Source organism: Pristis pectinata, chromosome 15 (genome assembly GCF_009764475.1).
Source record: "Pristis pectinata isolate sPriPec2 chromosome 15, sPriPec2.1.pri, whole genome shotgun sequence".
In the NCBI taxonomy this organism is placed as follows: Eukaryota; Metazoa; Chordata; class Chondrichthyes; order Rhinopristiformes; family Pristidae; genus Pristis; species Pristis pectinata.
Window position 1 is genome coordinate 30,113,076 of NC_067419.1, and position 21,121 is coordinate 30,134,196.

A 21,121-nucleotide genomic window follows, 5' to 3' on the forward strand; every position below is an offset into this window, starting at 1 on the left:
AGTAATGAATCTATCACCAGATCAGCACTATTTTCAAGGGAAATAATGGGTAATTTACAGTGATTAACTTGTTTCAAGGGGGGGAGAAAATGAGGTTGTATTTTTGCTCATTCAAAGGTCATAGAAATTTATAAGCCAGAAGAAGGTCATTTGGCCCATTGTGTATGGGATGCTTTAATCCCATAATTATACATTTTGTCCATTATCGTGCAAGTTCCGCATGTTCCAACTTCTGTTTTACGATTGAAAGACAAATGCTAGAATTCTCACCAATTCAGGCAGGCTCACAGAAGCCACAGGCAGTGATACAAATATAGTTTCAGATCAATGATCTTTCATCAGAGCCAGGGTATTACTGGGGACTTCAATGATGAGAGAAAAAGTGTGGAATTTTCAGGTTCTGAAATTCTCCTTTACTCTTCACAGATGTTGCCTGACATCCCGAACAATTCTAGCATTTTTTTTTATATCAAGTTTCCAGCATCATTGTCCCCCTTTAAGTTATTTACAGATCCACTTCCTTGTTCAGGTAGCATCCTTCAGACCCGGACCACTCTCTCCGCGACTCCCTAGTTCACTCACCCCCACCCATCCCGGGAACTTTCCACTGTCCCTGCCCTAGGTGCAACACCTTCCCCTTCACCACCTCCATCCAGGGACCCAAACAGTCCATCCAGGTGAGACAGAGATTCACCTGCACCTCCCTTAATATCATCTACTGCATTTGGTACTCCAAGTGTGGCCTCCTTTACATTGGAGAGACCAAATGCAGACTAGGTGACCGTTTTGCAGAACACCTGCACTCTTGTCCGTAACCGCGATCTGCATCTCCCCATTGCCAGTCACTTCAACTCCCCCTCCCGCACTATCACTGATATGTCAGTCCTCAGCCTCCTCCACTGCCAGGAGAATTCCAAGTGCAAACTGGAGGAACAGCATCTCAATTCCATCTTGGAACCTTGCAGTCTAACGGCAGGAACATTGAATTCTCTCATTTTATAAAATCCCCCCCCCCCACCATGCTTCTTCTCTTCCCCCCCTTTTTTTTCCCTTTCTATCCTTACCTTTGACCCATCCCCCGTTGGATCTGCTCTCCCCTCCTCCCCTGCATCTGCCTATCACCATCTCTTACCTGCATCTACCTATCACCACCTTGTGCCCACCCCACCTCCCCTCTCTTGTCCACCTATCACTGCTCTGTTTTTCCCTCCTATATGTTGGGCTTCCCCTTTTCCTATCTTCAGTCCTGAGGAAAGGTCCTAAACCGAAACATTGCCTGCTTTTCTCCATGGATGCTGCCTGGCCTGCAGAGTTCCTCCAGCATCATAGTGTTTTTCATCTAGATTCCAGCATCTGCAGTCCATAACTTCTTCAGACCCTGACTACTCACCCTCAACAGATCCTTCATAGATAACCTGTTTGCCACAAAGATTATTACAATAGAGGGAGAACAAAAATAAAGCTTGCATCTTAAAAACCTCTTAAATCACCAAATAACCTTCTTGGATCTAACTTTTTCCAGCCACCTTTTTAAGAACTTTCCATGGAAAGGTTCTCTCTCCATGGACACTTGAATGGACCCCTTTGCATCTCCACTTGTCTACAATTTTCAAAATGGCATTATTAGAAGAATCTTGCTTCTGACATTTGTTACAAAGCTTCCTGATCATTAAAGAAAAATATTGCTTTCATGGAATATTTAGACATTTTTAAAAGGACGCTAAATGAATTTCTTATAATTGATCCAAATTATGACTCTTCATTTTGCTGCATATTATAAAAGTTTCTCAAATTTCTTCAAAAGTTGGAATCTACAGAATTATACCATTACTCATTTGCAAAAGATATTTTTGCAAAACTTGCGGATAATATACCGATATGGAATTGATATTCTCTTTTAGAAATGCAAAAGTGGATCAGTATTTAAAATGCCCCTTTGTGATAAGTTTACCTCCCAATGATTCCTTTAAAATCATCTAAACTAGAGAGTTCAACAATTACAAGTCTGAAAAATAATTTTTCTAGTTATGAATAACAAACATTAATTCCATCGATTTTTTTCAACGGTGATAAGGATTAAGAACCAAAATGTAGGAAATAATGAACTCCAGTTTTAATGGAGACAAATTTTTCATATTAATATCTAGGACCACAATGTATTCTACTCCACCTGCATCCAAAGAGCAATTAACATCAACTTATCTACAGGTTTTTCAGGGGGACTGTAAAATCCTTGCAGAATAATTTTTCACTAAATTGCTATTGTTCCTGAGGGAATAAACCAGAATTCTATCATGGAGAGGTAAGGAAGGGACTTGCATTTCTTGTCTTAGTTGATGAAAGTTTGCATTCAGTAGCCACCAAAACGATGTTTTAAAGTTCTATGCCTGAAAGATGTTGTGACATTGGAAAGGTCATAAAGAGGTGAGGCTTACAGGGATTTGGGGATAAAAGCAATCCAGCTTCACTCTAATCCCTTAGAGAACAAAGTTACCTAAATTACCTTTGTGGAGGTAAAAATTGTGATTAGTTTGATACTCCAGATGTATTGTGACTGGGAGCAACTGAGAAATGAGGAGGAAAAGGAGCAAGGAAGATATCCTTGAACTTGTGTACCTTACCTGACTTGTTTACCTTCCTCTATAGGTGCAAGTAGCATCAATCAGATTTGTGTCTCAGGTAGCAGGTAGAGACCACTTGCCCAATCCAACAGCACTCTTTCACCTGGCAAGAGGTAGGATTATAGAATGTTGATGACACAGATAAAAGCCATTTGGACCATTATAACATTTCAAGTCAGTAAAGAGATACCAAGATTAATAACACCTTTCAGAATTAGGTCTGTAGCCCCATAGATTTTAGCTCTTTAAGTATACATCAAAGTACTTTTTAAATGTAATGAGGGTTTCAGCCTCTACCGTCCTTTGAAGCAATGCACTGCAGAAGGACAGTCAAAACAACTGCATGGGCACAGTACTCAGCAATTCAACATTCAACCTGCAGATATTGCCAAGTCACTTTATGTACCTTGTTGTTCCTTGCACATCTCTAATGCTACCCCTCAACAGAGATGTTGCACTCACCGTTGTGATCTAGTCATTTTACATAGATTCATTGCTAACAAGTCATGGTCATATTTTGTCTCGTGTATTGTACTCAGTTCTAGACACCACATATTACAAAAGATATATTGTTAAAGGGACAAATTACAGATTTGTTAAATGATAGCCTGACTTATTAAGAAAAGCATGTTTAATTAATCACATAAAGTGGCATGTAGACACTATATATCTTGAAATTGTTTTCATCTTAAAATACCATCAGTGAATTAAGCTGGTGGCTTTACACAAGTTCCACATTGGAAACAGTCTAAGTAGCATTGACAAAATAGTGCAACTGCTTAGTTAACATGATTACAAAATTATAGCAAAATGCAGTTTTGGCACGCCTTAGAATATTTGCATATGAAGCATGTTTGTTCCATTAGAATTGATTATTGTGAGATTCTAAGACAAACCCTCCGGTTAATTTATTTTTGTTCTTTATTATGTGCAATTTGAAGTTATTTTATGGTTTTGCCAAAAGAAAATAAAATTAAAAATCCAAATTAAAATGATTCCGATAGGAAATTTAATTTCATCTGAACTTTGGCAAATACTTATAGTTCAGCAAAGCCTTGATATTATTTCACAGCACATAAGGTAGTTCGGTCTTTTGAAAGAATTGAGTTGATTTTTGACCTTTTCCCATTATCTTTTCCTTTTTTTTCTTTCCTCAAATATTAATGGCTTTTTAAAAAATAATTAGGAGCACTGTCTCTACTATGTTTCTTCTAAGTTTATTGTTTTGGTGATGAGAAATTTATGATCTCTGATTATTGACAGTGGGAAAAAGTATATTCCCTGAATATTATTAAAGCCTGTGAATTATGAAAATCTACATTAGTTCTCACTTTTCTGATGAAAAGAATCTAAGTTCTCAAGCCTCTCATCCTCTACCTCTTAGAATGGATATAGTTTTTTAGTAATGAAATAAGTAGTTGGCCAAGTTTCATAAATCTTTCAGGTGGAAGTTTTTGTAAAGTATAACACGCTTCGTGATTAAGCAAATATTGGGCAGGATGTGGAATCCATAATGGTCTGTATTTGAAACAAGATGTTGGTATGATACAAGACAAATACCTAATAGAATTAAAACGAGCTAAAATAACAACCTTAAATATGAAAGTCAAATGATAAAGATGCTGGAAATCTGAAATGCTGTGAATACACAGAGGATTAGGCAGGATCTTTGGGAAGAGAAATTAGAATTAATCAAACGTTAACTATACTTCTCCCACACAGACATTGTCTAATCTTCAGAGCATACCCCAACATTTCTTGTTTTAACTCCTAAATGACAAGCCTTTTCATTTTCTAGTTAAGCATGGTCTAGGTTGCAGATTTTTGTTCTTGAACTTGTTTCTGAATTTTTTTTAGAAAAGTCTTTAAATGTTAAGTTGCTTCCTAGTTTATGTATGGAGTTACTTGATAATATACCTGATGCGTTTTTCTTTTTCATCGAAAAGGTTCTTTTTATTGGAGATTCAACCAATAGGGGAATGATGTACTACCTTATGGAAGAAATGAATGAAACTCTTCAGGAGTGGGACAAAGCTCACGACAGTAAATTCTATTACAATTTAAATCGAGGAAAGACATTCACTAGTTATGTGTATTATCCTCAGTTCTGGCTGAGTTTAGATCAGAGACCAACATTCGAAAAAGCTTTGGAGCAACTCATACAAAGGTACAATATTTGGTAAAACCTGGACTTATTTGAAATGCACTGACTGTTTGCCTGGGCATAGCTTTGTGGGAACTTTCTAATGCCCTTGCACTGAATATTTGCTGGCTATTTGCTATAACAATTCAGAGAGTCTCTGGTCTGTAATGTGGCTTAACTCTAAATGATTACATTTATTGAGCGAACTGGAACAATTTCAATTTTTGATTCAATGTCTGGAAATAGCATTTAAATATACAATATAAAACTGATAAAGCAAAAATTAGATTTTGAGTAGTTTTCAACATCAGTTGAGTACATTTTAAAGTATTTCCAAAATTTGGGTATTTCAAGTACTCTCTGATTGATAATGGAGACCCACAAGATAAAATAAAAAAGTTGAAACTACTGTTTTATTTTGATGCAGTATCTTTGCAATACAAACTAAAATTGTTTACATCAATTAAAATTAATTTTAAAATTTGCCAATGGAATTTGGAGAATCCCTGCATTTCAATTCAGCCAGGTTGTTGTTTGAAAATCGCAATGAAATTCTAGTGCTCTTGGCTACCAACAACTGAGAAATATACATTTGTTTTCTGTCTTCCTTTCAATCCTGTAGAAATAACATGCTTAAGAAAAAATTCACAGATGCCAAACAATCATGTTGTACCTCAACCAAATGGCAATTTTTCATTGAGAGTGATTGATATCTGGCCATTCTATCAATGTAGGTATCACTGCTTTCTTGACCAAAATGCAAAAAGCTGCAGACACTAGAAATCTGCAATAAAAACAAAAAATGCCCATAATACTCAGCAGGCCAAGGAAAGAGAAATGTAGTAAATGTTACAGGTTGATAACCTTTCATCAAAAATCATCTGCTGAGAGGTCATCCCGCTGAAACATTACCCATTTCACTCTCCAGAGACGCTGTCTGAGCTGCTGAGTATTTCCAACGTTTTGTGTTTTATTATAGCTTTGTTGATCTTACCTTAACTGATATCTAAATCCTCACCGATTATCTCCACCAGAACTGAGATCTTCCAGGCCCCTCTGCCTCTGCATTAAGTTATCCAGCACTGAGCCTTCACAAATTCAATTATATAAGTAATTACAGGGAAACCAGCAGAAGAATTTTGTTACCTTGTCTTTAAAAATTTTATTAAATTGTAAACAAATCAGAGCTATAAACTTAATTTTGAGCAGATATTGAAAAATAATCCAGTTAATTTGATTACCTTATGTCTTATTTTCAGGTCGCATCCCTTAGAAAACAACGATCAGACCGTCCTGGTTGTAGGTGGTGTGCAATGGTTAAATACACGTCACCTGCACATCATACAAAAGGTTTTACAAAGGTAATACCAGGCATGGTGTATATTTGTACAATTTCTGTTAGAAGAAAAGATACTATTAATGTAAATGAATAATTAACACAGGGATCCCTTTTACTTGTCTATTCTCCCTTGGTAACCAAAATCCCCTCAGAACAATTGTGCCTCTTGCCAATTTTATCCACAGTATTTTACCTTTGGAACCCCTGGGTGCAGTCAGAACAAGTTCACTCACTGTACCTCCCTACGACCTTGTCGATATGAAGTCAGTTAATCTTATAAGGGCAATCCCTCATGAGAATCATCACAATGTCATATGAGTGAACATTTGTCTCCCATACGATGTCATCAGCAGACAATCACTCTTGTCCATTCACTAGTGTATGATGCTGGGAATTATCTTTATAGTATAACTATTGAGTTTCAACTCTTTAATCTCTCTCTCAATTGATGAAGCAAAATTTTGAAAATACTCAGCAAATCAGGCAGCATCCATGATGGGATTCTGATGAAAAACCAATCGGAAAGGTTAACGCTTTTTCTGTCTTCACGGATACTTCCTGATCCGCTGAGTACTACCAGCATTTTGTGTTCATAACCTGAAGTGGTGGAACTGATTCAATTTCCATTGGTTTTTATTGTCATCAATTCCAATGTAAAGCTCGATTTCTGGTGCTTCCTTTTGGTCTCCTATTTTATTTTTATCTTCCAATGTATTATACCTCTCATTTTGATAGTTGGACAACTTGACATTCAGCACTCTTGGTCCAAGTGTGCCTATCTTATCCCATAATTAATGCAGTTATACTAATACAAATTTCCTATGCTTAACTTCTACTTTGACGACAATAATGGGTTGTTGCTATCTCCCAAAATGTCATTGTCACAGTTAATTACATGCTTCTCAAATCATGACTTTGCTACCTTAGATGAGAAGATGGTTATCAATTCCCTTCTTTGCTAGTGTGCATTCCAGAAACACAGCTCATTCCTCTGAGGTGACGGAGTGTTAATTAGCCTCAGAAATTTGAGCTAGGCCAATTAGTTAGGGACCCCTCCTTTACACAAGATAATATGTAACAAAAATGCATCCAGGACCTCCCTCGTCATGTAGATATTGCATGTCACAGGCTTCAGCTGTTTCATTAATTGAAGTATTACTCTTAGGGAATTCAAGCACAGCAGTTCAGCAATTCATCCCTTTAAATTTAATCTACATCCAGCTGCAATTCAAGACTGAACTCCCCTGAAGGCTGAAATCCTGTTGAGACTACACTGCACTGGTCTCTTACTACTCAGGATACTCAATTATATCATAATCGTAGTATACATGCTGGGGGTGGGGGGTGAAGGCCAACCAACAACGGCTAATCTCACTATTTACATAATTATTTTATTTTATTGGTCTTCAGTGCTGTAATCTGAGATAAGCATTAAGCAATGTTTAATTTATAAAAGTGCTTCCAAATAATCACTTTCAAAGCATGTATAGATGGGTGTGACTGTATTTTGAGCAATGCAAGTTATTCTTGCAGTATTAAACATTTAATAATTAGCGATTAAATTAATCCATTAGGAAGTATTTTATATGCAAGAGAAAGCTAATTTTCTAGTTGTTTGCTATGTATAGTGTAAACCAAATTAGAGGAATGGGAAGAGAAAATCCACAGGAGTAGTCAGAAATTGTGAGAAAACACCCAGCAGGGCAAATGGAAAATTATCCCCCAAAACATTTTTTTTTGCATGCCAAGGTATGAAAAGTAAGAAATAATACAAGCACAGGCAAAAATACAATGGATATGGAGTTGTGATTTGAGTTGACTAATCAGATTTAGTATTGTGGTCTGGCTTTCCTCTCCTGCTGTGAAAATGATTAAAAAGGTTTTACTTGCAGTACTTACACGTTAATTTGTTTTGATTGACAAATTGTCATTTTGTACTTGAGTTTTAAGATTTGTCAAATTGTTCCCTTCCTGGTGCTTGCTTTCAGGTAAAGGTGTGACCCAAAATTTAGGGCAGTGGTGCATTACACAACGAATTCCATGAATTGGGCATTTCCTCTCACCTTCCAGACAATGATTTTTATGCAGCAATTTGCTAGAAATGCAGGCTGATAACAGCACAGCAATGTTATTTGGGCATGAATACCTTATGAATGTCAGGTCCAATTATTTCTTAACTAATGAAATTTCAGATGGAGGAAGGATCAGAGCAAATGAGGAGAAGGAAACAGTAAATTAAAGTAGTTAGATAAAGTAAAATGAAAAGAAGTAAGAACGTATTGAGAGGGATTCGAAAGGAAAAATATTAAGATAAATCAGAATTATTTCTAATTTTTCACACCATATTTAACAACTCAGTTGGCTTAGATTGGGGCATTTCACGATGTACCTGGTATTAACAATTTTTATCTCACAATTCTTTGGAATTCTATACCCCAAAGACCAGTGGAAGCTCAGCCATTGATTGCATTCAAAACAGAGATTCACAGATACAATGTCTCCAGCTTTCTTCAATATTCAGCAATATGAGGAAAGGGCAGAAAATATTGTTTGAGGTAGAAGATCAGCCATGAACAGACTCAACGGGTTGAAATGTTGCTGAAAGTTGCCAGAATACTAGCTTCCACCACCCAGGAATTGCTTTTCAGATTCCAACCACCTGGGTGAAGAGAATTCTTCCTAAAGTCCCTTCTCAACCTTTTCCCTCTTATCCTTAACTTGCGTCCACTAGTTTTTGACATCTCTGTTATGAGGAAAAGTTTCTTCCTATCTACCTTGTCCATGCCCTTCATAATTTTGTATATCTCAAACAGCTTCCTCCTCAGCCTCTTCTGCTCCAAGAAAAACAAACTCAGACTATCCAGTCTCTCCTCGTAACTGAAACTCTCCATCCAGGCAACATCCTGGGTCTGCAGATGCTAGAATCTGGAGGAGTTCAGCAGGTCAGGCAGCAGCTATGGAGGGAAATGGACAGTCGACATTTCAGATCAAAATCTGTGAACATCCGAGTAAAGCTCTCCTGCACCTACTCAAGTGCAAACATCCTTCCTTCAGAGTAATGACCAGAACTGCTCACAGTACAGTATTGTGGCATAATCAATGATTTGTAAAGTTATACCATAACCTCCCTGCTATCCCTCAGCTAATGAAAGTTAGTATCCCACATGTTGGCACACTGTCTCCATCACCTTATCTACCTGTTCTGCCTCCCTCAGGAATCCTTGGATTTGTACACTAAGGTTCCTTAATTCTAGGCCCCTACCATTCATTGCATATATCCTCCCCTTCTCAGTCCTTACAAAGCACATCACCTCACACTTATCAGGATTAAGTGCCATCTGCAATTGCTCCACCCATCTTATTAATTGATCGATATATTCCTGTAATTTAAGTCCATCCTCCACACCATCAACAATAACACCAATTTTTGTAATCTTAGTAATCTGTAAACTTAGTAATCACACTTCCAACAGACATTAATAATTTGGATATGAATATTACAAGCAGTAAGGGTCCTAGCACCTATCCCTGCAGTACACAACTGTTCACAGGCTTACAATTGCAAAAACAACATTCCACCATCACATTTTGCCTCCTATCACCAAACCAGTTTTGGATCCTATGGTCTCTAACCTTTTGGACCAGTCTTGCATATGTGGGCCTTCTTCAAATGCATTACTGGAGTCCATGTAGGCTACATCAACTGCACTGCCCTCATCAACACATTCTGTAACCTACTGTGGTTTTAGTGGTCACGGAGAAGCTGCAAACCCCACAAAGACAGCACTAGAGGTCAGGAAAGAAACCCCAGTTACTGGAGCTGTGAGACCGAAGTTCTACTAGCTGCACCACTATACGGCCCACCAGATATGGAATGACTCCACAATCTCTAGCACTGGTGCACCTAATTCTTCCACAATTATTTTAAGTAATTGTATTTATTTCTTATCACTATGGATATTCTATCCAAATGCTGATCATACATAGAACAGCAACAGGCCCTTCGGTCCACAGATGTTGTGCCAAACTAATTAACCTCATGACGCCTGATTAAACTAATCCCTTCTGCCTGCATATGGTCCATATTCCTCCATTCTCTGCATATTCATATGCCTAAGAGCCTCTATCATAAACACCACTATCATATTTTCCTCCACCATTATTCCTGGCAGTACTGCTCTTACCACCCAGAGCTGATTGGGAAATATCCCTGTCTTGATTCCTATATCATGAACATTAATTGTCATAACAAAAGGTACACTTACAGATAATGTTAGAATGGCAAGAAAGTGAAATCAATACCTAGCAAAAAATCCCTGCTTGATTTTCCATCTACTCAGTACACATTGATAGCATTTCCTTTCCTGACTAGGAAATCATCTAATGCCATTTCACAGTCCTCAGGCACCAAACACCCAAAACTTGCCCAGCACATCTCCTTTGAACTTACCCCTGTTCACCTACCTTAAAATGCATGCCCTCCAGTATTAGACATTTCATCTCTGGGATAAAGATACTAGCTGTCCACTCTGTCTATGTCTCTCATAATTTTATAAACTTCTATCAGGTCTCCCATCAGCCTCTGATGCCCCAGAGAAAACAACCCAAGTTTGTCCAACCTCTCATAGCACATGTCCTCTACACCAGGCAGCACCCTGTTAAACCTCTTCTGCACCCTCTCCAAAGCCTCCACATTCTTCCTATAATGAGGCAACCAGAACTGAATGCAATGCCCCAGATGCAGCCTAACCTGCGTTTTATAAAGCTGCGACATAACTTCCTGATTCTTGAATTCATATTCCTTCTTTACCACCTTATCAACTTATGCAGCCATTTTCAGGGAGCTATGGAATTGGATCTCAAGATCCCTCTGTACGTCAATGCTGTTAAGGGTCTTGCCATTAACAGTGCACTGTCCCTTTACATTTGATCTCCCAAAGTGTAACACCTCACACTTGCCTGAATTAAACTCCATCTGCCATTTCTCTGCCCATATCTGCAACTAATCTATATCCCTCTGTATCCTCTGGCAATCTTCTACACTATCCACAACACCACCAATCTTTGTGCCATCTGCAAACTTACTAACCCACCCAACCACGTTTTCATCCAAGTCATTTTTATATATATCACAAACAGCAGAGGTCCCAGTACGGATCCCTGCGGAACACCACTAATCACAGACCTCAAGCCAGAATAAGGCCCATCGACCACCACCTTCTGTCTTCTAGGGGCAAGCCAATTCTGAATCCAAACAGACAAGTCACCGTGGATCCCATGCACCTTAATCTTTTGGATGAGCCTAACATGAGGGACCTTGTATAATGCTTTACTAAAACCCATGTAGACAACATCCACTACACTACCTTCATCAGTCACCTTCGTTACCTCCTCGAAAAACACAAGTTAGTAAGATGTGACCTGCCCTGCACAAACCCACACTGACTGTCCGTAATTAGGCTGTGCTTTTCCAAATGCTCATAAATCCTATCCCTAAGAATCCTCTCCAATAGCTTTCCTACCACTGATGTGAGACTCACCAGTCTATAATTTCCAGGATTATCCATATTTTCCCTTTTTGAACAGTGTAACAACATTAGCTACTTGCCAGTCCTCCAGGACCTTGCATGTGGCTAGAGAGGACACAAAAGTCTTGGTCAAGGCCCCGGCAATCTCATCCCTTGCCTCTCTCAAGAACTTGGGATATATCCTATCAAGCCCTGGGGACATCTATCTTAACATTCTTCAAGAGACTCAACACCACCTCGTTATCTATCTCAAAATGCCCTGGCATATTAGTATGCTCCACACTGATCTCACTATCCTTCACATCCTTGTCCTTGGTAAATACCAATGCAAAGCACTCATTTAGAACCTTGTCCACATCCTCCGCCTATGTTTGAGTGGTCCTATCCTCTCCCTAATTATCCTCTTGCTCTTGATGTATGTACAGAATGCCTTGGGATTCTCTTTAATCCTATTTGCCAAGGACTTTTCATGGCCCCACCTGCTTCGTTTATATTCTTTAAGGGCCCTGTTCAATTTTAACTTCCTAAACGTTACATATGCTTCCTTTTTCTTCTTGACTAAATTCACAACCTTTTTCATCATCCAAGGTCCCCTTACTTTGCCATCCTTCTTACTGGAACATACTGGTCCTGTACTTTGTGCAGTTGGTCTTTAAACAACCTCCACATGTCAGATGTGGACATACTTTGCATAAAAATGCATATTTCCTGTTATTGGTGCTAAATTACCTTACTCTAGTTGGAACCTGTGTCCTCTTGCCCATTCCATACTTTTGGTACTTGAACATTCCACTGGCTTTCAGTTTGTATATCATAAAGAGGTGCTCACTGCACCGTTCACATACATCCCTATGGTCGTGGCAATGGACAAACTGGGAAAGGCAGGATTAGCACCAAAATTAACAGAGAACTACCTTTTTGAAAGGATCACCAAAAATCAATCCAACATATTTCGGGTAAGGATCAACTCAACTGAAATAGTCACTTTTTGAATTATTAAAGTATACAACCAAAAACTCTGAGATTTTGAAAATCTTTGTTTACAGATGGTTTATATTTTGTTTTGCAGACAGAATCTTTTGAATATTCTAGTAATCATAAAATCTATAGGAATGGGATTTCACCTGCCAGTGGATGGAATCAGATCTTTGTCTTTGGTAAGCAAATTATTATTTGTTGTTGTTGTTGAATTTATACTATGTAGTATTGACCATCAGAACAATATGTTCCTCTAATGCTTTGGATACAACATAACTGTTACTTAGCTTCAAAAACAATTTCCAATGACACTAACATTAAACATTTTTGCGTTATTTAGCTATTAAAGGAATTATGCCATACACATATTCTATACATGCACCCCGAAATGTTATCATTTTGGTCAGATATTTAAGAAATGAAGAACATCCATTGAGATCAACCCTGTGCAAGTTACATCAAATGCTGTTGAGTAAACGCCATTGTAAAACACACAAAAGCAGAATGTGTACTGCTGTAGTTTTCTTCCAATGAGAAATGGAAACTTCACCTCAAAACATGGTGAAGGTTAAGTGGGCCATATATGAAGAAGATGGCTGAACTGCACCACAGCCTTATATGTGGTAGCCTTTCATATTCCCAAACCAATGGCTTAAAATGCTTAATTTAGTCAGTCTTCTCTGTGAGTAGTTAAGGTAAACTTTTCAAACTGTTAAAGAATAATGTATTTATACTGAAATGCTCAAGAAATATTTAACATAATTGTTCTTGTGAACACTACATATTTTCAATCTTTAAAGAGAAATAAGAGATCAAAGATTATGAACAAGTTAATTTTCCATGAACTGCACAGCCATAACAAAAAATGGTGCACAAGTGAACTTCATAATTTTATAGTTTGTGCGGCAACTTCTACCTGACCCTATGCATTTTAATTTCGGTAGATATTCACAGCAAGTTTCACCAGTGTTGTTAGGTATTTCTTTGAGTAGGCACACAGACATTTCTGATCCAATCTTACCATTCAAAGGGCTGTAGGTAAACAATGGCTTTGACTTTTCATGCCATCCCCTGTAATTAGGATACATCTCCCAAAGGGACTGAATATGCCACATTAGGTTCTGGAGTAACAGTGAAGAGTGGTTGCTGTTAGCAATGCCTAGCTATCTGTTCAAAAATAAAAGTGGCTGAAACTATTTTTAATGTCACTTTCCAATTCTTTCAAAGCTCCAGCAAAAGCCCATTTTCAATTGGTGCTATAATGGATATAGAAGACTACCAGGGAACCCCCATATTACAGATAATTGAAATAACATAAATCAAAGTTTAAGCCATATTCCTTTCATGTGCATGTACTTCCATTATAAATAGCACTAATGAGCAAGCCAGGCATAGTTTCTCAGACGGGTCAGTTTCTGCTCCTGCCTGTCCCTGAGCCAGTGAAACATTAATGTAAATTTAATCCAGCAGCTGGCTTTCAAATACTGATTGTATATCCTCATTTCAATTCCTTTTTCCCAAATTTGTTTTGCTTCTAACTCAGATTTCTTCAATGAACACTTTTAAACAGGTTCCTGTCTTTCAGGTGCAATAATTTGTTATATTTTGTTCCATTTCACTTGCTTGTATATTAGTATATGATCTTAGGTGTCACTCTTTGACTTTGGGAATCAACTTATAATGTAGCTAACATCATTTAAAATACATCAGTTTTTACTTTGCAAAGTTATGCTGGCTATGGTTATGATTAGTCCTTTTATAAGCATATTGATGTATTAGTGTACATCCACGTGCAGCAGCTACTTGTTCTTTATCTGTATTAAAAATTTCTGCATTGAGCTGTGTGAAAGCTTACAAGTCATACATTAAGAGCTATTTCCCCCATCGACATTGCTTCTATTCTTGAAATTGAAACATCAATGCTATTCCTCACCTGCTACAACATACGTCAACACTGAGGTTTCTGTAACTAAGCAATACACCTCAAAAGACCATCATCTAACCGTATGGGTAATGTCTTCTTCAAATTATTTTCTCGGTGGATTTGAGACATCTGGTAAATTAGACAGGAAGCTACCTAAATAATTCATTGTGCCAAGATAGGTAGCTATCTGAGCCACTGAGCTTTATTCATGAATTTGATTGCTCCACTCTTAGTTTCTATGGTTTCAAATGGTACCAATGAAAGTGTTTCCTATGTAAGCGATCCTTTGTACATTGAACTTGCACTTTTATACTGAGCTTCATATTGTGTTCCCTTATTTTATGCCTCCAGTCCCTTTATTCCAATCTCTGGTCATTTGTTCTCTCTCAAAATTGGTGCCTTTATCCACCACTGCATGTCCATTTCCTGTGTTATGTCAAACGTGTCACTGAGCCACAAATGAAAACCCTCAAATTAATAGGTCAGCATTTATGATGGGAAACTCTACTACATCATAACATGATTTCACTAAAACAGTTTATTGGTGAACCTCCAGATACGATTTAGAGGGCCAAGACAGACAACATTTACAAATGTACCTGGTATTCTCTTCAATGAGTGATATGAATAATAGGGTATTATCTAATTCTAGGTATTGGTCAGTCCTGGTGGGGAAAAAAAATATTTTAAGAGAAATCTATTTTCTTCATTATTGCATTCCTAACAGCAGTCAATAACTTTCTGATCAATTATTACCGGAAAGGTACCATTAGCACCAAATTTCAATGCTAGTCCAGACTTCCAAAAAGGTCCAGGAAAGACAAATTTCTGAGTAACATGGAAATAATACTATTGCTCTTGCTTTTTTCATTAACAGGATGATGGAGGGCAACAGCCAAGAGAGTGTGTATCCAACCGTTCCATTTTGTTTTTCTCATGGGGGGTGGGGGGTGGTGGAAGCAGACACCTCAAATTATCTACTAGTCCTCGGTACCCCAATGTCCCTCAAACCCAGTTTAGGATTTTCAGGGCGCTAAAAGCCTACATTTTTTTAAAGTTGAAAATAAGGGAGTCTAAAAGTGTTCATCATTAAGATCAGAAGTTGTAGTATTGTAGTACTCTAAATTGGTTAGATAGTGCTTCTCTAATTCACTGTTTAAAAAAATTTATGTTTAATTATGGCGAAACAATGTCTCCAAAAATTAATTTTCATAAGGCTAGATTCTCATTCCTTCTCATTTCTAAAAAATTCAGAAGCAAAACTTCTATTTACTGTTTTACTTTGTTCTGTCTCTTATCTCTCTTTCTAATTGCTTCACTTTCTGCATGATTTTATTTTGACTGAACTTCTAGGTTTCAATTCTCCATGCCTAAGTAAGGATACATTTCTCTAACTGGCCAACCAATTGTTTTCCTTATACTTCCAAGATGAAATATCTAGGTACTACTCCAAAATGGCGTCCTATTGATTGCAAGTTCCAATACAAAGGCCCTTAAGTGTCATTATAATTTGCCACTCAGAGCAAACCCAGGCTAGGTATTGTGACAGGATACAACGCAAAACTATACTGCACTTTGTTACTGCAATCTCAAACTGATTCCTTCATTTAAAAAAAGTCAAATACAGATTAGAAGATACCCGTTGAATCTGAATGTGTCCATTAATGCATGATCTTTTGCTGGAGCTCAGAATACTGTGTTCTAGAGGTTCTAAACACAGGTGTCAATACTTTTATTTTTTATTAGAGAATACCAGGTACATCTGTAAATGTCGTCTGTCTTGGCCCTCTAAATTGTATCTGGACGTTCATCAATAAACTGTTTTAGTGAAATCATGTATGATGCAATAGTTTCCCATCATAAATGCTGACCTATTCATTTGTTAAAGTACAGAGCTCAGTTCGGTAACTGACTCCATGTTGACTCAGTGCATGTGGAGATGCTTCCTTCTGATTATTGCCCAACTGGTTTGATGGAGGATAATAGTGGGTTTAGGCACCCTATTTTTGATGCCTGTTAATCTTCCTCATCTTTAATTCTACTGCATTCAAATATTAAAACATATGTTTTGCACAGATGAACCCAAATTATTTAAAAAGTGGATGATGCATTAAACTAAGAATAATTTACTGGTTCTCAGTTGCACAATCTAATTATTCTAAAACCATTCCTATAACTTGTTAGCATCCTTATAACTCTGGTATGTGCAAGAGCATGATTACGCATGCTTAATATTTAAGTGACACTCCTACTCAAACCTCCATTTTTCAAAATTTGTTTCGAAAGAATAACTTAATCCATTCAAATTTGGCATTAATTGGAATCAGTTTGATACAACATGCAGAGAAGGAATGGCATTCATTCAATCCATCATGGAGTTACCAGTTCATAAAATAATAATTTTACTCAACAGGCTGCCACTGGATGTCTTAAGTTATTGCCAATAATTGACCAGCACACCATTGCAAACTGTGTTGCTGTATGAAATCTACCATAAGTAATTGCATTACTTTTGGCTGGAAAAGCTGTTCTTTAGTAGCTTAGTGCAGAAGTTTACAAAAATGTACAGTTAGGATAGGGTCAACAAAAGGTTCACTTTTTCATCAGATTAATTCATATGACAAATTAATTTTCAAGGTCATCTTAACCTTGCATAGTTTTCTTTAGTTCAGTTGGTTGAAAATTAATTATACATCATTCAGAGGTTTCCAGAATCATTTATAATCAATGGAATTTACATTACATTGAAACAATGCCTGTTAAAATGAAACAGTTCAGAACAACTTTTAATGTTTATCAGTTGTTATAAATCTCATGACCAGAAATGATCCTCAAGGTTGATATTCGGAAGGAATAAGATGTTATAGGCAACATATTAAGAAGAAAGTTCCTATTTTAGTCGGAAGTAAATAAAAAATATAAGAAAAGTGGAAGAATTTTAAAATTTCATGCAACTTTGAGGTTAACTCAATTACTTCATGTCTGATCATTTTGCAAAGTTACCATCTCCCCCTGACAGAAGCATATATGCCAGCAGACAAAGTGACTCCCTTAGCAGACATATATTAGGAGATAACATTTGTGGGAGTTTATTATTCACCATGACCTGAAAATATACATCTTGTGCAGTTGACAGCATGATTAAATGTAAGTGTACTATCCTGCTGTTCTGGGGCAGTGCTCCAGAACTGCTAATCTATAGAACTGTAAATCAGCAATGTGAGCATACACCTGCTCTGCTGAGTCAAATGTATTGTAATCAAGACTATCCACAAATGGTGCACAGGGCTGCACATGCAACCTGGATTGCCAATGACTTGTCTCTTACTTCAAGAAATACCGCATCATCTGTCTTCATGTTCTTTCAACAAATATAGATTCTTTATGAACACCTTCTGAATTCCCCAAAGTTTGGAAATAAAAAAAGCTGTATGCTTCTTGTTACAAGAAAAATTAAATAATAAAAAGGCAAAGTCCATCCGCCAATGCATTATATATAGATCCATTATTTTCAGGATGCCATTATTTCAAGTATAGAACATAGAACAGTACCATACAGGAACAGCCCCTTTGGCTCATGATGTCTGCACTGAACACAATGCCAAATTAAACTAAATCTCTTCTGCCTGTACATGATCTATATCCCTCCATTCCCTGCATATTCATGTGATGATCTAAAATCCTCTTAAATGCTACTATTGTATCTACTTCTACCACTAACCCTGGCAGGCCGTTCCAGGCACCTATCACCATACGTAAATAAAAAAGTTACCCTGCACATCTCCTTTAAACTTTCCCACTCTCACCTTAAATGCATGTCCTCTGGTATTGACATTTCTACCCTGGGAGAAAGATTCTGTCTTTGGGAGGTCAGATGTAAGGGGAAAGTACACAGTTAATTGCAGGACCCTTAACAGAGTTGATGTACAGTGGGATCTTGGGATCCATGTCCATAGCTCTCTGAAAGTGTATCTGCGCCTCTCATAATTTTATAAACTTCTATCAGGTCTCTCCTCAGTCTCCGATGCTTCATAGAAAATAACCCAAGTTTGTCCAATCTCTCCTGATAGCTCATGCCCTCTAATCCAGGCAGCATCCTGGTTAAACCTCTTCTGTACTCTTTTCAAAGCCTCAACATCCTCCCTGTAATGGGGCGACCAGAATTACACACAATACTCCAAGTACAGCCTAGCTAAAGTTTTATATACCTGCAACATAAATTCCTGACTCTTATTACTTAATGCCCCTACCAATGAAGGCAAGCATGCCATATGCCTTTACCACCCTATCTACTTGCATGGCCACTTTCAGAGAGGTAAGGACATGGATCCCAAGGTCCCTCTGTACATCAATGCTGATAGTGGTCCTGCCATTAATTGTGTACTTTCCCCTTACATTTGACCTCCAAAAGTGCAACATCACACACTCGGATTAAACTCCATCTGTCATTTATCCGCCTATATCTGTAATTGATTTGTACATATAGAGCAAATGATTATTTGAAACAAATCACAAAAAAATTCTATACCCATTGCTATTTGCATAAAAAGTTCAAGAGAATGAAATTGACAGTTTCTGAGTGGGGGAAAAAACAGTATTGAATCACTTGCTGCTTTAAATTGCTTGCCCTATCCATACAACAGCAAATACATGGAACAGAAAAATAAAAAGATGGGTGAAATGAGATCCACTTAATGTGGAACACATACTCATCCACTGCTCCAAAAGATTAACTCTATTCATTGGGATTACTTTTCCAATTAAAAAATTCCAGCATGGGGAGGAGTGAGGCAGGGAAATTTTCTGCCCACCACTCTAAGGACTTTAGAACCTTAACCTGCTTGTCCATGCTGGGGTCAAGTGGCATTCACTCCACACTTCAAGTGGCTTTCTTAACACAGACTGAAGTCTTCACAAGAATGGAAATGCAGACGAGAATGGAAGGAGTTGCAAGAATGCTACAGGGCCCTCTCTTGGCAAAACCCAGCGTCAATACCACCACTTAAGTACCAGTATGTGGGGCAAATAGGCATGAAATGCTTGTGGGACATGGGCTAGCAGCCGCCTGGAGTTCTGTTTGCACATGCTTGTTAGGGAAGTAGAGACTATCGGCACGTGGCAGGAAACGAGGGAGAGGTACTACAGTTAATGAGATGGTAAACTCGCATTTTCTACAATTCTTGATCATGACCCCATTCAATTTCAGATGGGATCACAGAAGAGAATCCTTGCCTTTTATTACTTAATAGAATATCAACCATTCATAGACTAGTTACATAAGCATTGAACCCAACTACAAGTGATGCAATGGTTAGGCTTAATGTGTTTGACGTAATGCAAAGTATTCTATAGACTCACTCCAAAAAGAAATCATTATGTGAGTATGGCTGTTACCATTATTCCTTGAAACTTTCTGCCACTTCTAGGAAATACTAACTGTATTTCACAAAATCTTTATTTAACTTGTTATTTTTGATGTCACTCACGCTCCCACCTATATCCAGTAACCTACCTGAGTTTTGTTGGGCATACCAATCAAAGAGGTCATTGCTTTAGACAGTTTGGTGCCAACAGTATTTTGCAAACACCTTTTCTGTGATAGCTTTGCGGTGCTCCTCGTGTCCATGCTTTGCACTTTTCCATTCAAGTTTGGAGCGTTCTTAATTTTTCATTTCATATGATTAATCAGTCTGTAGTTCAACATTATAAATGATATACTCACTGATCAAATGGAGCAGTAAATTTGGTTTATTTGCTGTCCTTGTGCTTTATTGTTATATATTTCATTGGTAGGTGTAGTTTTAAGTGTTTCAGTGACAAAGGGTATCTTTGTATTAAATGGCAAGTAATTTTATTTAGGTCACAAAGAAAATTATATTTCTTAGCCTATAATAGACTTTGCTCTTGAAGAGTTTCCATTAACACAGGATACATTAGATTACTTGACTAAAGAAACCTCTTTTTTAAAGTGGTTAATGGCATTTCTTTGGCATTGTTCTGCCACAAGCAATTATGCATCTGGCTCATTAGAAGGCTAATGTTTACTGTGACTTTTTGGTTGAATAGGTAAATACAAGAGGGAAGTATTATTCATTAAGTCCAACAGGCAGCTTAATAGAGCAACAGTATATTTTATCAAGGTAGTAAAAGCAGAGCCGTGTCTATATATGACTATAGTGATTCTACACTGGCAGTCAGGAAGGCATTTGGCAAGACCATTCTTTTCTCTCAACTTTAATTGGCTTCTTTGCATAAAAATTGGGTGCCGTGTATCTAACTAGCCCCATGATTAACAGGTATAGGGAAATCCAGAAGGTAGACCATCTTGGCTAGCCAGTAATGAGGAGGGAATTTTGTTTTTGGCTAATCTTTTGCAGAGTGGAACAGCAAAGTCAACAGTTGCACAAAGAAGTGGGTACATAGAATGTGCAGCAGAACCCCACATTAGGAAATAACTATGAAACTTATTCTCCCCCCCCCCCCAACTCTATCCTGGGAAGACAAACCCAGGTACTATTCACCTAGGGGTACATTCCTTTCAGCCTCTTCTGCTGTGGCCCATCATTTATATTGAATGGATCAGTCCTA

At 37.7% G+C, this 21,121-nt stretch overlaps 1 protein-coding gene across 1 annotated transcript in view; it reads left to right on the forward strand.

Moving 5' to 3' along the window:
* The window catches only part of cped1 (cadherin-like and PC-esterase domain containing 1), a 175,226-nt gene that overhangs the window by 141,411 nt on the left and 12,694 nt on the right, over positions 1 to 21,121 (forward strand). The window contains exons 18-20 of the mRNA XM_052030704.1: positions 4,568 to 4,788; positions 6,024 to 6,125; positions 12,701 to 12,788. Of these exons, the coding sequence (XP_051886664.1) occupies positions 4,568 to 4,788; positions 6,024 to 6,125; positions 12,701 to 12,788 (411 nt within the window). The remainder of the gene's footprint in view (positions 1 to 4,567; positions 4,789 to 6,023; positions 6,126 to 12,700; positions 12,789 to 21,121) is intronic.